Consider the following 15,053-nt stretch of genomic DNA (forward strand, 5'->3'; position numbering starts at 1 on the left):
GATCTTTTATTTCCATAGGAGGGAGATGTGTTGTGGCTTCCTCTTGAAATGTCACTGACAAGATATTGTATAAGGGACTGGGTTTTTGCATTTATGTCGCCCGTAGAGCGCGCACCGTCCTGATGTTCACACTTTCCTACACCTCCCCCCCCGTCCTTCCCCTACAGCCAGGATGTCTAGATCTCAGCCCAGCACTTCAGCCACCAAATCTGTATCCGCCGTGGTCCCTGCTAGTCCGGTATGATCGAAGGGGGCACCCGTCAGAGCTGCCAGTGTGCCACCGACAGATAAGAAGGACCACCCTATTCCACCACCTGCAAAGGTCAAAAAGGGTCCGGCTTCCAGCAGGGGAGGCCTCGCCCAAACACCGAGAGGACAGTGCCAAGATCCCTACAGTGACTGCCAAGGTGGGGAAGGGCCACAAGCCAAAGGGCATGTCACCTCAGGGCACGATGTCTCCAGGTGAGGGGCTGGTGACCACCATATCATCAGGGATGGCAGCCACCTGCACCACAGTCACCACCGCCGCTCCGACCGCCACCTGCACTGCCACCTGCACTTCCACCTGCACCGCCGCTGCCACAATGTCAGGCTGCAGCATCCTCCCCAAGGATCAGCCATCCAAGGCTGCCGGAGACGGTATGGTGTCTCCATCCACCACAACAGAAACATGCACCACTGCCAGCACTGACAGCATCTCCGCCGCAGCCACCTGCACCACCATCAGCACCGCCACCTGCACAGCTGATACCACTCTGTCGGACATCAGCACCATCTCCAGTGGGCAGACGTCCGAGTCTGCAGGTGACGTCCTGGACATGCCACTTGAGACACCACCTCTAGCACTGACACAAACCAGCATTTGGCAGCCTAAGTCACCGCAGGATGGAGTGTGGCTCTGACTCCATGGAGTATCATGCTACCTGTTCCAGTTATTTCGTGTGGCTAAGACACCCAGGTGAGAGGATGTCAACTGGCACCCCCCCCCCGGTGCAGCATCACTGGGCACAAAGCCCCCTCCAGAACCAGTGGAGAACTGCATCCACTCCCCTAATGCTTGGCAGGATGAAGCACTCTGGACACAAAGCCCCCTCCAGAACAAGTGGAGAACTGCATCCACTCCCCTAATGCTTGGCAGGATGAAGCACTCTGGGCACAAATCCCCCTCCAGAGCATGTGGGCAAACCACCCACTTGAGAGACTGTGGCTTTGCACTCCACAGGACCAAGCAGTGGGCAAACCACCCACTTGAGAAACCTGAAAGACTGTGGCTTTGCACTCCCCAGGACCAAGCAGTCGGCAAACCACCCACTTGAGAAACTTGAAAGACTGTGGCTTTGCACTCCCAAGGACCAAGCAGTGGGCAAACCACCCAGTGAGAAACCTGAGAGACTGTGGCTTTGCACTCCCCAGGAGCGAGCATTGGGCAAAGCACCCACTTGAGAGACTTTAGAGACTGTGGTTTTGCACTCCCCAGGACCAAGCAGTGGGAATGGAGCCACCGCGAGGAACAGTGGCGTCGTACCATCATCCGTCTGGGGTGCCCCCCTCCCCTTCCCCCTAAGGTGCCTGTTTTTTTTTCGACCTGATGCCCTTGCAGTGTTCTCTCCGTTTTGAGGCAGGTGTAATGTGTGGGCTTCGCCCATGCTTTTGGTACCACTGGTCCACGGACATTTCTTGGGACAGTGTACGGACTTGTGTGCTTGAAGTAAATATTTGTGTACACTGATTATTTGCTTTTCTCTTGATCTATCTGATTGTTCCAATATAACACTAGATAAACTCATTTTGTTTTGTCCTTGCGTTCTTCCAGGGGGTTATAGGGTGTATCTGTGATGTTGTTGGATATGTGTGTGTGTTGTTGTGGGTAGGGGTGTAGCGTGGCGCGTGTGTTTGTCACTCTCTTTTCCCTCCTCCCCTCCCCTGTGTGCTAGCTGCAGTACTCACCGTCGTCGTTGCCGCCGCCACCTTCTTTCCACTTTGTGATGCATTAGTAGATACACCAACATGGGTAGGATCTGCAATTCGGGCTCCATGGTGTCCTAGTTCTTCCTTGGGTGTCGAAAGGTGAGCGGTTTTCCTTTTAATGGCATTGGTACAGCATTGGTACAGCACCGGAAAAGCTGGCGGATTGGTGCCTTGTAATGGTGTGGGCGGTACATTGCCTTCCACCTGTCTGTTGGCGGTGACTGCCGCGGTGTTTGTTGCTACTGCCGTGGCGGTTGGAGTGTAAAAGTGGCTGTCTGTGTTGGTGGTTTTCGCCGTGGTCGTGGTCCCATTTTTTTAACGGCCGGCCTGTTGGTGGTATTACGCCCACTTTAACACCGACCGCCAAGATTGTAATGAGGGCCTTTGTTTGTTTTTAAAAGACTTAAGACACCTCATATCACTTTTCTGTGCTATCTAAACATATACTTATTGCATTTTAATCATTTTGATCTGCATTTATCCCGATAAATATTATATATCTTTCTAAACACTGTGTGGTGTATTTGTGTGGTGCTACATGGTGTTACTGTATGATTTATTGCACAAACACTTGATGCATTGCCTTCTACGTTAAGCAGGGCTACTCAATGTCAAGCTTCCTGAGGGTTGGCACAGGATAATTTGGATTGTGTGTGACTTACCCTGACTGGAGTGAGGGTCCTTGCTTGGATGGGGGTAACCTGACTGCCAACAAAAGACCTCATTTCTAACACTTACCCTGAACTTATTCTCTAAGCAGGTACTCCTACTCTCCTTATAACATAGCGAACAAGTTTATTACATACAATAGCTTGGTCCATTTAAATATGGTTCTTTGTTAGCAATCTGAGTAAAATTCACCATGTCACCAGTTTGTTGTGTATTCCTCTTCACGTCCGTAATGAAGCAACAGAAATGATTCACGCTACTCCACATAGGAAACAGATCCACCAGCTCCTCTGCCACAACAAATCTCCCCTAATGCCCTGGCAGTAGAATGCTTGCTCTGTCACCATGCTATTTAAGATTATACCAGAATACAATCAAAATTACACAACACAGCAGTTATTGATTAGAATACCAAGTGATTCAATACTTACAACTAAAGGTTTGAGTTGGAGCACCACCACTTCGTTGTGCTAGGGGAAAATACAAGTTCATTGAAATAGACATGTGAATTCAGTGGTAGCTCTCTATGAATCTTCACAATTGCAAAACTCTATAAAAAGTCAAAAGTAAAGACAGCCATATGCCTATTCACAAGCAGAATCACTTAAAGTAGAACTAGGGCTTCCAGAGTGCACCCCATCCTAAATACATCTTTTTAGTACAAATTATTGCCCTAAAATTACACTCTAACAGGATCTCTTCTTACGTTGAGTTCTATGGATAGATGAAAATTGTCTTGTGAGGAGGGCCCAGTGCCTGATGTTAAAGTCTAGGCATTTCCTAAACATCAGGTAGTGAACACATGCCCTGAATATGTTAATTAATTTTTAAATAGGAAGGTCAGAGAAAGAGAAACCTAACCTGTGCTTCACTAGGAGGGTCATCCTGAGATTTAGAGGGAGGATTCATATGTTAGGCAGTTCACAAATAGTTCTGGTCAGCATAGCCAGGATGATAAAGTATCTCTGTCCCCTTCCTTTGAAACAAATGGAGATGATACCTAAAATATATCATATGTCTAAAATATCTGGAACAGTTTGGAAATTGGCTGCAGCATAAAACTACCCTGTCACACATTTTCCATCCTGCACAGACTGTGGAACGGTAAAATGCTGCTCTACATTATAATGCAGGCATCCAAGATCATGATGCATATATTGTGATTGATGGGCTGTGAGGTGGCTGCATAGTGTTATTATTGTTATCAAAAGAACCCATTGCCAGGATATAGATAGGGTGAGCGGACCGCACAAAGTTTAATTCCACAGAATTCCACAAAGTTAAAGGAAATCTCTATGAGATTCCACAGAGTTCTTCAAATGGGCAGAAATATGCATACCGTGCTGCTGGCCCTGATTTTTAGTGGCAGGAGCTCATTCCGCACTGAAAATTCAGTGCAAACAGCACCACATGGCTGGCCAGAGAGTGCTGCTTCTTGAGTTGATTTTGCTGCTGGTTGAGTAGATTTTCTACTCAAGTGACAGCTTTCTGACTGCAAACGGTCACGACCGCCCACCTTAGACAAATCTTACGGGTGCCCTCTTAGCGACCAAAAATCTTGTTAGGCAATGCCAATTCTCATTTGTGCTTGTGAACTTACTGTTGGCAAGCCAGGCACAAGAAAAAACTTCACCAAGGGGCGGTTGGCGGAATGCGGTCAGTTACAAGTGTAACGTGGAGTGGCCAAAATTCCACCAACTCCATTGTGGAGAAGAATTTATCACCTGCCTCTAGATATAGAGTGCAGCATGTAGTGTAACGTGGTCAAGGAGGGCCAGGGAGGCAGTTGCTAGTGACATTAGTTATACCTAATAATCCCTGGACATGACCAGGATCACCTTTGTAACACGGCCAGTTGGTGTTGTCATGTGCTTGCATCAGATTCTGGATTTGTGTTGAATAATACCGGCCTTCACTTCTTGGCTATCTTTGCCCACATAGACATCTTGGTAGATAACAATGGGACAACTCATCTGCCCATTATTTCTCTCCTTTTTTCACCCTCTTTTCCCACCACTCACAGGTTACCCGACTGTCAACTTGCAAATCGGAAAAGAAAAGAAGCTTCAAAGCCAAATTATGCTGTCTCAAGTTCTATGATATGAGCTCTTATTGACTTGCATATAACAAACTAGTGGTCCAACAATTCTGATATACTTTATGTCCAATTCTCTGCATAATATTTAGACTAATGGTATGCTTTGACTTTTGACCAAATTTAAACCCTGGTAGATGGCCCGTGGGTCTGGCAAATGCTCACCAAGCAGGCAGTCATTTATAAAAGCATTCCCAGGAACCGCTGTGATGACAGTTGCTATCAATGCATTTTACTATCTGCTACGAGGCTGCATCAGCAGGACGCAGCCTGTAGCACAAAGTATTTCATTTTTATTTTCAAAAGGAAAATCCTGAAATGGGATTCTCTTTTTGAAAAGAAAAAATATAATGCTTCCTTCATCATGGACGTCTTCTCCTATGGCAAGGGGCAGAACTATATTGATTTTACTCTTCCTTACCGCCAGGTTTTACCTGGCGGTAAAAAACAGCAAAAAATGACCACTTGTTTGCCTATTCAAATCGGGTGGCCAGATATATAGCCATTTCTCCTACGGCCCTTACTCCCCAGGGCCACTGGAGGTGATTAATCATGGTCGAGACAGAGTATTCTAAGGTCCACCTACATGTAAATGTGGTGGGCGGACCACTATATTGGCGGGGAGGGAACCCTGTCCCTGTTGGAATGGAGTACCCTCTGTGACAATATATAAATCAGGCTCTTTATCTATTCCTAATAGTGGACTAAGTTTTTTATAAAAACATTTTTGAAAAACGTTGGAATTAAAACCACCCTGCTGTTACCTGCCCCACTTCTAACTCATACACAATTTTCATTATCACTAGGAAAAGACTGCTGTTTGAGGATCAAGTAAGTCCTTATGAATACCTCCTGCAATTATGTTTACTTATCCATTACATAAGTTGAAACACATTACCTATTAACTGCTGAATGTCCTTTTCAGAAACTGGTTTTAGGAGTCCCACTTTATGACACTGGACATTTATGTGACCTTGGCAGGGCCTGAAATCTTCAGTATTTACAAAATTACTGTTTATTGATAGTCTCCAAAAGGAAAAGGTATTTTGTTCTCTAATTATTTGTTTGAGTATCCAGAACAATATAGCAAATCCTATGATTATTAAATGAGTATAATACAAATCTTGTACTGAGTCCTTTTTTTCTAAGCTATCCTGTTTTATGGCATAATGTGTGGTGACGGATTGAAAGTGCAGAGATTGAGAATTCTGAACCATACCTGTTGGCTTTGTCAACGCTTGTTTCAATTCTGAGAACAAAACAGGAGCCAGAGCAGTCAAACGTATTTGAATGAATCACAATATGGGCAGAGGAAGTGAAGAAATTTGTGGCGGTTTCAAAGTAGAAAAAACTGAAGGCTATTTAGTTTAAAGAATATTTCTGATGCTCTAATTCTGAAAGTGGTATATATAAGACATCATCATAAATAGAATGATTTGACTTTGTGGGTGAAACTTGACTTCATGGGTTATAATATGAAGTGTTTGTCATGTTTTAACAAAAAAAATCCAGAAGGGGTTCAAACCTACAGTATTTGAGTCAGAATTGAATGCTACCATTTTTTTTAAGATCAACTTCTCAGCTTGGCAAAAGAAACAGGAAAAGGCAACGAAGTTTAGAGTCCTGACTACACTCAGTAATGGAATTGTTTTTACATGGATTTTGTCATATCATCTCTTTCAAAGCTACAAACTCTGGGACCAGGGACAAGTTAATCATTTGCCAACCCAATTTGTTCGTTTGTTTGCTTTATTTCGGTAAAGATAAATACCATAAAAGCACACCAGAAATCACAGATTCATAATTTACAGAACAACAAGCTATGTATAAAAATACTCGGAAGTAAAATATTAAACTACATAACAAACTTTGAACATAAACATTTTCCCTCTGAAAATTCATACCATATTATGGGATCATGCAAAAATGCATAACTTTTCATGATCGGTATCGGGAGTCAAATACATACCTAACAAGACACAATAAATAAAATAAGAGTAAAACATTTCTGTTTAAAAAGTATAAGAATATATGAACGTAAAAGATTCTTTAGACAAAAAATTTATAAAATTAATAAAATTGATAAATGCATACATTAAAATTCACGAGTGAGATAATCAGTGACCACTTCCAACGTCTATTGTAAATTTTTCCCCTATTTTTTGAAGCGTGTTCAATCTACAATGCCAAATAGAATCTAAATATTTTGTCAGACAACAAGCCACTAAAACAGATGGATCAGATTTGAGAACTCTCAGAGCCAGTAGATAATTCCTAAAACCCATTTTTCTACATAATGGAATAATCAAACGAGCCCTCTGTTTGTGGTATGCAGAACATTGAAAGAGGACGTGGGTTATGGATTCTTCCCTGGCACAGCCCATCAGGCACATCTTAGAAGTACAACTAGTATTTGTCCATTTGTGTGTTAGGCTGCGCAAAGGAAGAGAGCCTATCCTAAATCTAGTATACAATGCACGTGCACGTGGAGAAAGTACTGTGTCCATATATTGCTCAGATTCAACCCAATTCTCAGGAAACCTTCAGCAGGTTCCAAAGGCAGTTCTCTAGCCCAGAGCTGCCAAGGTCCATGTTGTAGTTTGTTCTTGTAAGGTCGTTGACCAGGTATTCTACCAGTGATGCTCCAAGGGTGCCAAAGTAACTGGTTAGAATGTAGAGGGGAGAATGGACAGCTTTTGGTAGAGAATGAAGCAAGAGAACTGTGCCTGCTGTTGATGGAATAGAGATGTTGAACCCAAAGTTTTCGCCAGTGTACCATCTTAACATTGGTGAAGAGTAGAGCTATGAGGGGCAGGGAGCCTTCCCCCAACACCCCTCCGAATTCACCACATGAAGATTAAACCCAGCGTTACTTCATCAAGCTTTATTGAACTGCTGTCACAATTTACAGGCCATCAGATCTATGTAAGAGACCTGTGCAGCATATATTGTGATATTTCATGTTATGTGGAGCAGCATTGTCACTGGCTAAGCTGTTACCGTTATTCAGGACTGGAAGCAAAGACAGTGCTTGCATTACCCCTAAACACGCATGCAGCAATCCTGCATCTTTTGAGGAAAGAATTCACTAAAAAGACTCTATAACAGGAAGGAGTTTATTATTTGCTCCTTATCTCCACTAAAAAACTTTGTCCAGCAATTACCTTTACTTGTTAAGAAAATTAGTATAGTACACATTTCTCAGTTAGTTTATTGTAAGGATATTTAAAAACATATGAGTGGGGGAACATATCACATCATTACAACTACCAACAATTAGATACAAACAAAATTACAAAAAACAATTAATGTCAGGTCTTCCAAAGTAATGGAAGAAGGCTGTTCTATCATATACACACAGACTGTGTTAGAAGTAGCTCTTAGGGGCAGAATCATGATAGGATTCAATGTCCCGTTGGTATGTATGCAATGTGTGCCTTATGCTTGATTCCATCTTTTTATTTCAACCTCTCAGTGGACTCCTCCAGAATGTTATGTGGACACATTTTGGACTTTAAACTTCTGGCCTCCTCAGGATGAACAGGAAGACATATACTCTTAAAATGTATAAGCTCCCTCCTGTTATAGAGTTTTTCAGTGTATTCTTTCCTACTGTATAGCAATTATTTTATATAGATATATAGGCCCTCATTACAACCCTGGCAATCCGTGTTAAAGTGGCGGTAATCCCGCCAACAGGCTGGCTGTAAACAAAATAAGATCACAACCATGTCAGAAACCGCCAACATAGACAGCCACATTAACACCCCGACCACCAGGGCGGTAGAAACAAACACTGCGGCGGTAACTGCCAACAGCCAGGCGGAACACAAGGTTCCGCCCACTGTATTACAAGAGGCCTATCCGCCACCTTTTCCAGGTGGTACCAAAGCCATCAAAAGCACGGCGGAAATAGTCTGTGGAACGGAAACCACTCACCTTTCAACACCCAACAAAGAACCAGGATGCCATGGAGCCCGAGTTACAGGTCCTGCCCATGTTGGTTTACCTCCTCTTGTATCAGGAGCAGCAAAGACGCCAGTGACGACCATGGTGAGTACTGCACCTAGCACACAGGGGAGGGGAGGAAGGAAAAGAGAGTGACACACACACGCAACACGCAACACCTCCACCCCCACCCTCACCCACAACACCATACACACAAATACATGCAGCAACATAACATTTACCCCTGTCGCTCCTTGGAAGAACGCAAGGACAAAATGAAATGATTGTAACAAGTGTAATCACTGAAAAAACAGATAGGCCAAAATTAAAATATCAGTATATACAAATATGTACACCCACTACACAAGTCCTGATAGTAATGAAATCATTGTCCGTGGATCAGTGGTCCCAAAATGCATGAGTGAAGCCCACATATGATACCTGACTCGAAACGGAGAGAACACTGCTGGGGCATCAGATAAAAAATAAACAGGCACCTCAGGGAGAGTGGGAGGGGGCACCTCAGCCGGATGAACGGACGACGCCACTGCTCCACGAGGGTGCTCCATGCCCACTGCTTTATCCTGGGGAGTGCAAAGTCACAGTCTCTCAAGTCTCTCCAGTGGGTGGTTTGCCCACTGATTTATCCTGGGGAGTGCAATGCCACAGTCTCTCAAGTCTCTCCCGTGGGTGGTTTGCCCACTGCTTTATCCTGGGGAGTGCAAAGCCACAGTCTCTCAAGTGGATGTGTTCCTCCACTGGTTCTGGTGGGGGCATTGTGCCCACAGTTCTTCATCCTACCAAGGACTGGGGTAGTGGATGCTTTTCTCCACTGGTTCTGGAGGGGGCTTTGTGCCCAGAGTGCTTCATCCTGCCAAGGACTGGGGTAGTGGATGCTTTTCTCCACTGGTTCTGGGGGGGGCATTGTGCCCAGAGTGCTTCATCCTGCAAGGACTGGGGGAGTGGCTGCTTTTCTCCACTGGTTCTGGAGGGGGCTTTGTGCCCAGAGTGCTTCATCCTCCCAAGGACTGGGGGAGTGGATGTGATTCTCCACTGGTTCTGGAGAATCACTCAGAGTTCTTCACATGCAGTGTGGCAGGTCCCATCCCCTCACCTGGGTGTGTGTGCCACAAGACTGCCTGGGAACAGGTAGCATGATACTCAATGGAGGCGGAGACACACTCAATGGAGGCGGAGACACACTTGCAGGTACAAGCAGTGCTGGGTGTTGTGCCTCATGTACGCTGTGCAGTGTCCAGGACGTCTACTGCAGCCTTGGATGGCTGGCCACTGGGGATGATAGTCATGTCAGCTGTGGTGGCACTGTCTGAGCACGTCGCGGGGCTGGTGGCGGTGGTGGCGGTGGTTGCGGCTGTGGCGGGGATGCTGGTGGTGGTGAATGTGTCAGCACCTGTGGAGGGACACAGCAGGAAGTCTCCTGCAGCCTCATATGGCTGCCCACTGGGGATGATGCTGGGGATTGTTGCTGAGGCAACAGACGTGCAGGTGGCGGTGCGGGTGCAGGTGCAGGTGGCGGTGGCGGTGTCCACCGCCATACAGGCTGCTGTTCTGGTTGCCAGAAGGGGTGACTCTGGTCCCTCAGCCGGAGGCTCCGTGCCCTGTACTGACTTGCCCTTCGCCTTGTGTCCCTTCCCCACCTTTGATGTCGCTGCTGGTCCCTTGGCACTGTCCCCTTTTGGCTTGGAGGAGCCCTTGCTGGGTGGTTGGTGCAGCTGCTCCCTCCGCATGTGGGCACCTTCTTCACCTTGGCAGGTGATGGAATGGGCTGATCCTTGGCCTCGCTAGGTGGGACACTGGCAGCCCTGATGGGTGCAGCCCGTGATGTGACCGGACTTGCTGGGACCACAGTGCTGGAGGATTTGGTGGCTGAGGTGCTGGGCTGGGACCTAGACTGCCTGGCCCTAGGGGAAGCACGGGGGAGCAGGTCAATGTTAGCCAGGAAGAGTTTCTTAGACAAACTGGGACGGGAAGATGGAGGGGGTTTGGGAGTGGAGGAAGAGGTAGTGGTTGTACGAGGTGTATGTCTGCAGAATTTGGGTGAAGGTGCATGGACCAGGGGCTTTTGTGAGGTGGATGGCTGTTGTGTGGGTGTATGCCTGCGTTTGTGTACTTTGGGAGAAAGGCTCACAGACACACTGGGAGAGGACACAGGGGATGTGTGAATGGTAGTGGGGGTGGTGATTGCACGTGAGCGGTGTGTAGTGATGGGCATGCTGGTGATGAAGGTATTGGATGAAGATGTAGTGCATGCAGGTGTGAGTGGAGACGGGACAGGGAGGGAGGAGGAGGACGTGGAATAGGGGGACACAGTGGAGGCTGTGGATGTTACTGTGTCTACATGGGGATGGTGCATGTGTGAGTGCCTGTGGGATGTGTGGTGCTTATGTTTGCCATGTCCATTCTTGTGTGTTGATGAGTGTGCATGCTGGTCTGATGGTGTGCTTAGGATAGGCTGAGGTACAGGGGATTGGGTCTGGGTAGAGGAAGTTGGAGGGGGAGGCTTGACACAGGGACAATGGCTGCCATCAGTGCTGAGGCCAGAGCCTGAAATGCTCTCTGTTGGGCCGCCACGCCAGACTGAATGCCCCTAGGTATGCATTTGTTTGCTGCAAACGCCTCTCAACACCCTGGATAGCATTCAAAATGGTTGATTGCCCAACAGTGATGGATCTCAGGAGGTCAATAGCCTCCTCACTGAGGGCAGCAGGGCTGACTGGGGCAGGGCCTGAGGTGCCTGGGGTGAAGGAGATGCCCACCCTCCTGGGTGAGTGGACACGGGAAACTCGATGAGGGGCTCCTGGGAGGGCGGTGGCTGTACCTGTTGTTGCGGTGGGCACAGAGGTGCCCACCACCGCAAGGGAGCTCTCATCAGAGGAGGAGTCGCTGTCGCTGGTGTCTGCTCCTGTCCCCGTCGTGGAGCTCCCCTCGCCCTCCGTCCCACTGGTGCCGCCTGACTCTGTTATTTCACCCACCAGGGCCATGTGGGTTGCAGCTCCCTCCTGCTCCGGTACCAATGCTCATCCACCAGATGATGCTAATGCACATAAGGACAGGGTGACAAAACAAAAAGGGGGGGAAAGACAGTGGAGACACATGGTCAATGCCTGCAATACCACTACCGTTGGCGCACACAACACACAGGGAGCAGCCCTATGCACTAAGCCATGCACTAACAGTGCAGGGGAAAAGCACATGCCCAAGGGGGACTCTGTCTAGACCCATTTCATGCACAGCTGGAACCCATGGGAGCCTGACTAGGTGTAGAGGGCAAATACCACCTTTGGGGTTGGAGTGGGAATGAGCCTGCAAATCAATGGATCTACCTTTGTGCGTCTGCCCTGGCCTAGGGGAACCCACAGCCCACCTCCCCCACCCAGATACCTTGTCAAAGGGTGCAGAGTCAGCTGAATGAGAGTATACTCACCCTCTTGTGGCTGCTGTGATCCAACTCAGGATATGCCACCGCCAGGATCCAGTACATCAGGGGGGTCATGGTGCGACGGGCACCCCTCCACGTTGGGTGGGTCCTTTCAAACAACAGTGGTCATGGCATCAGGGATGTCACAGCCAAAGTTCTTTAACGTGTTGTCCAGAGTGTTATCTGCCCTGCTGAAACACATGCACGCCTGCATCGTTTTCCATCAGGTGGAGGATCTGCCCGCAGTGAAAGGTGACTTTTATGCCCTGGGACATATCCCCAATATCATTTGTGCCATTGATGGTACACATGTGGCAATTGTCCCCCCCGCAGGAATGAACAGGCGTACAAAAACCAGAAAAGCTACCATTCAATGAATGTGCAGATGGTGTGTTTGGCAGACCATTACATCTCGCATGTGAATGCCAAGTATCCAGGCTCTATGCATGACACTTACATTTTGAGGAATAGCAGCATCCCTTATGTGATGGGGCAACTCCAGAGGCACCGTGTGTGGCTAATAGGTGAGCCCAAGGTCCCCACACAGTTTAAATAGGTGTCTGGGTATTGGAGATTCCCTAATGTTTGGAGGATGTCTAACAGTTGTCCCTCGATATCTGCAAGTGACTCAGGTTACCCCAACCTGCCATGGCTACTGACCCCAGTAAGGAATCCCAGGACAAGGGCAGAGGAACAGTACAATGAGGCACATGGGAGAACTAGGAGGATAATAGAGCGCACCTTCGGCCTCCTAAAGGCCAGATTCCGGTGAATCCATCTGGCAGGTGGCTCCCTATACTAATCACCAAAGAAGGTGTGCCAGATAATCGTGGCATGCTGTATGTTGCACAACCTGGCTTTGCGATGCCAGGTGCCTTTTCTGCAGGAGGATGGGCCTGATGCTGGTCTTGTGGCAGCTGTGGAGCATGTGGACAGTGAAGAAGAGGAGGCAGAAGAAGAAGATATAGACAACCGAAACAACATCATCATGCAATACTTTCAGTGAGACACCGGTAAGAGGATGGCACTGCTTCACACGTCTCTTATTACTGTAGGACATAGCATAAATCTGCCTTTTTACCTCCGTGTATGGACCCTGACATGTCATTTTGCCTTTCCATTTCACAGATCTGGGTCCCACTTTGTGCCCTCTGCTATGTTTACTGCTGCCCAACAACTGTGTAACATTGGTATGTGAACATGTACATTGACATTGCTATATTTCTGAGAGGTTGCTATTACACATTTGTGAAAGAACAGACTGACTCCAGATTGATTTGTGATTCAAGGGTGTTTGTTTCTGTGCTAATAAGTGGAGGGGTGTGTGCAATGGGCTTGGGTGATGGTGGAGGAATGTCCATGATAGAGTTCAGTCTCTTGGTCTCACAGGTGCATTGTCCATGGGGGCATAGGAAGGGGAGCAATGGCAATTTAAGGTGGACAGGGTGACAAAGTGGGACAGAAGGGTGTCAATCCAGAGGGTCTTATTTCCTGCCGGGGGCCTTGGCAATCATCTCTGTCTTGTTCTTGGATCTCAGGGTTCGTTTGTGAGGTGGTTCTCCTTCTGCAGGGGGTGGGGTGCTGGTGGCCTGTTGGTCCTGTGGTGGTGCCTCCTGTCCACAAGCGCCGGCAGAGGTGGGGGGCTGTTCATGGTCCAGGGTAGTGTCAGGGGCCCGTTTGTGTGCCACTGTGTCCCTCATGGTGTTGGCCAGGTCTGCCAGCACCCCTGCAATGGTGACCAGGGTGGTGTTAATGGACTTCAAGTCCTCCCTGATCCCAAGGTAGTGTTCCTACTGGAGCCGCTGGGTCTCCTGAAACTTGGCCAGTACCGTGCCCATGGTCTCCTGGGAATGGTGGTATGCTTCCATGATGTTGGAGAGTGCCTCGTGGAGAGTGGGTTCTCTGGGCCTGTCCTCCCCATGTCGCACAGCAGTCCTCCCAGCTTCCCTGTCGTCCTGTGCCTCTGTCCCCTGAACCGTGTGCCCCCTGCCACTGTCCCCAGATCACTAATTGTCTTGGGTTGGTGGGTTTGCCTGGGGTCCCTGTAGTGGTGGACACACTGCTGATTGACGTGTCCTGGGGACAGTGGCATGGGCCCGCTGGGTGGGTTGGTGGTGTTTCCTGAGGGGGGAGGGTCTGTGGTGGTTTGGGACAGTGGCAGGGGAACTGACTGTCCAGAGGTCCCTGATGGGCCGGGCTGGTTATCTTGATCCAGGCGTGCAGAGCTACTGTCATCACTGTGGGCCTCTTCTGTGAGGGGACTGGATATGTCTGGCACCTCCTGCCAGTGACATTGGGTATGGGTCCTGTTGGGGTGTAAATGCATAGTTTTAGTATCTGTGCGTGCCATCTTGTACATTGGGTGCGTTACCCTCTACTCCTGTGCTTGCATTATTGCGTTTGCCCTTGTGTGATTGTTGTTTTGGGGTCTGGGTGGGTATCTGTACTGGACATGCTTTAGTGATGGGGGTCCATGCCTAGGTGTTGCATGCAGGGTCTTGGTATTGGGATGGCTGGGTTGTGATAGTGGGGCATATGTGATGTGTTGGAGTGGTGGGGGTGAGGGTGAGGGTGGGGGTATGTGGTGGCATGCAGGTGGGGTGGGGGGATATGGTAAATAAGATATGACTTACCAGAGTCCAGTCCTCCTGCTACTCCTGCGAGGCCCTCAGGATGCAGTATTGCCAAGACTTGCTCCTCCCATGTTGTTAGTTGTGGGGGAGGACGTGGGGGTCCAACGCCAGTCCTCTGTACAACAATCTGGTGTCTGGATACCACTGAACGTACCTTCCCCTATAGGTCGTTCCACCTCTACCTGATGTCATTCCTTGTTCTTGGATGCTGTCCAACTGCGTTGACCCTGTCGACTATTCTCCACCATAGCTCCATCTTCCTAGCAATGGAGGTGTGCTGCACATGTGATCCGAATAGCTG

The 15,053-nt window shown here is 48.2% G+C and overlaps 1 protein-coding gene across 2 annotated transcripts in view; it reads right to left on the minus strand.

Annotated features, from left to right (window-relative positions):
- Positions 1-15,053, minus strand: part of LOC138259003 (inter-alpha-trypsin inhibitor heavy chain H3-like) — a 534,612-nt gene that overhangs the window by 187,795 nt on the left and 331,764 nt on the right. For both annotated transcript variants that reach the window (XM_069206380.1, XM_069206378.1), the window contains one exon: positions 3,069-3,107. In XM_069206380.1, the coding sequence (XP_069062481.1) occupies positions 3,069-3,107 (39 nt within the window). The remainder of the gene's footprint in view (positions 1-3,068; positions 3,108-15,053) is intronic.

This window comes from Pleurodeles waltl, chromosome 9, assembly GCF_031143425.1.
Source record: "Pleurodeles waltl isolate 20211129_DDA chromosome 9, aPleWal1.hap1.20221129, whole genome shotgun sequence".
Taxonomy (NCBI): domain Eukaryota; kingdom Metazoa; phylum Chordata; class Amphibia; order Caudata; family Salamandridae; genus Pleurodeles; species Pleurodeles waltl.